This window comes from Sinocyclocheilus rhinocerous, unplaced genomic scaffold (assembly GCF_001515625.1).
Source record: "Sinocyclocheilus rhinocerous isolate Xijiao unplaced genomic scaffold, SAMN03320098_v1.1 C36811224, whole genome shotgun sequence".
Taxonomy (NCBI): domain Eukaryota; kingdom Metazoa; phylum Chordata; class Actinopteri; order Cypriniformes; family Cyprinidae; genus Sinocyclocheilus; species Sinocyclocheilus rhinocerous.
In genome coordinates, this window is record NW_015786376.1 from 1 (window position 1) to 1,859 (window position 1,859).

At 34.7% G+C, this 1,859-nt stretch overlaps 1 protein-coding gene across 1 annotated transcript; it reads right to left on the minus strand.

The window, feature by feature from the left end:
• Nucleotides 1–62: 62 nt before the first annotated feature.
• Nucleotides 63–1,853, minus strand: LOC107736629 (ganglioside-induced differentiation-associated protein 2-like). Its single transcript, XM_016548009.1, has 3 exons — nucleotides 1,719–1,853; nucleotides 960–1,036; nucleotides 63–445 (listed from the first exon to the last, which is right to left on the minus strand). Exons 1-3 carry the CDS (start codon nucleotides 1,802–1,804, stop codon nucleotides 282–284), a joined length of 327 nt encoding a protein of 108 aa, XP_016403495.1. The 5' UTR covers nucleotides 1,805–1,853; the 3' UTR covers nucleotides 63–281.
• Between the last annotated feature and the right edge of the window lie 6 nt (nucleotides 1,854–1,859).

A 1,859-nucleotide genomic window follows, 5' to 3' on the forward strand; every position in this document is an offset into this window, starting at 1 on the left:
TGTGTATATGTATATATATATATATATATATATATATATATAAATAAATGTTTTGCACTATATTGTGAGAATCATCTGGATATGCATAGCCAGATGTTTTCATAGTCCATCCTCACGTGGCATAGCGAACATGCATGTTGAGGTGTACAGCTGGAGAAAGTCTGCCCCCCTTTGGTCAAGTGAGTCAATGTGACTCAGATATTCAGTTTTATGAAAAGTACTGCTCTGTGGCTTTCTGTAATATGATTAAAATTAGAAATTCAAGATTAAATTTAGCAGGACTAATAGCTTCTGGCAAACCTAATGTGTACAGTCTGTGGTAAAATGTCATGAGGTTTAGAACTCAGTAGGTCAGCTTGGACACTATCTGAGCTAAGAAACAAAAAAAGATGATGATAAATACTTAACAACCCCGAAACTGTTACTTTGGTGGTTATTTTTTGTCCTGAAATTGTGAAACAAGAGAAATGGATTACAGAACCCCCTGATGTTGAGCTCAATGAGGCGGAATAAAGGTTTCCTGCCCAGAGTGCAAACACACAGATGGAGAGAACACAAAGTCCACATGTGCATAAAGATATACAGAGAAACAGCAATACAGAGAGAACGAGTGAACATGTACAGGAGAACATGTGTGAGATAAAACAGGCAAACATCAGACCATATCATACTACTAAAATAAAATCAACACACATGAACTAGGGCTGTGTTAAATGATTTAATATTTTAATCAAAGTAATTGATATACCAATTAATTAAATTATTCCTGAGTGTTTCATTTTGAGACTGTGTCAAAAGTAGTTTAATTTGATTAAATTAGTTAATTTATTAATGCTACGCAATTGATTGTTCTAAAGCATTATGTAAAATTGACAGCCTTACAATTAGAACATTTAAAATACAATTAATTTACATAAAACAATTAAAATACATAAACACTCAAAGAGACAAAGACTGACCGGTCTCATATAGTGCCTTTAATGCTGCTATGTCTGAAAGGTCCTCTGCTCGAGCTCTGCAAAGCCAGCGGTTATAGCTGTAAAGAAAGACACCAAATCTAAACGATTTGCAGTGATGTAAAAACAATTTGGTATGAACCAGAATTCTTGAAAAAATATACGAACATATATACAAATAACATGCATACAATCTCTGAGTACACAGTTCTACGGTATACTAAACAAATCTGTACTCAATAATAATGAATATGAATGAGATCATATATCTAAACATGACTAAAAGCTGTTAGGATGCTATTGGTTACGCTGCGTTTCCAGTGTTTCCATGATAACCAAGGTTTCACCACAGGTAGTACTGTAAAATTGTGGTGTAAAATAAAAAAAACTAAAAAATTACACATAACAACAGGAAGGCCCTAAAGGCTTCTTACAAGGGGTGGGCAGCATAACCAATCTTATATTTGAGCAATTTTATGTCACAGCAACTTATGACAATACAAATGAAATGGTACCTCATATCTACACATACATACATACATACATATATATATATATATGACCAATGCAAAACAAAGGATACAAGTCTTCATAGCAAACAAATGATAAATCTGGTATGAGTACAAAAACAGTTGCTTCACATCAACATCACCCAATCCTATTTTGGCAGAAACTATCATGGTACATTTTTGTAAGTGTCTTGGTTAAGAAACTTGGTAGTTGTAAAAGGTGAGAGTATAATAAGAAAACTAGACATCTTACTTCCTTTGGTGCTGTTTCTGCTGGGCTGCTTCAGACATTTGGCCCTGAAGGATGAGTTTACGTTGCTTATCCACATCCCCTTCCATACGAGCAAACGCATGACTTCCTACCAGCCCCAGGTCGGACTCTAGTGAGTCATCC

Bases quoted from the DNA above. Each gene is read 5' to 3' on its own strand.
- LOC107736629 (XM_016548009.1), bottom strand. From the start codon at position 1,804: ATGGAAGGGGATGTGGATAAGCAACGTAAACTCATCCTTCAGGGCCAA. The intron at 1,037-1,718 runs GTAAGATGTCTA...CTTTCTTTACAG, and splicing joins CAGAAACAGCACCAAAGGAA to CTATAACCGCTGGCTTTGCA. The intron at 446-959 runs GTCAGTCTTTGT...TCACAATTTCAG, and splicing joins AAAGGCACTATATGAGACCG to GACAAAAAATAACCACCAAA.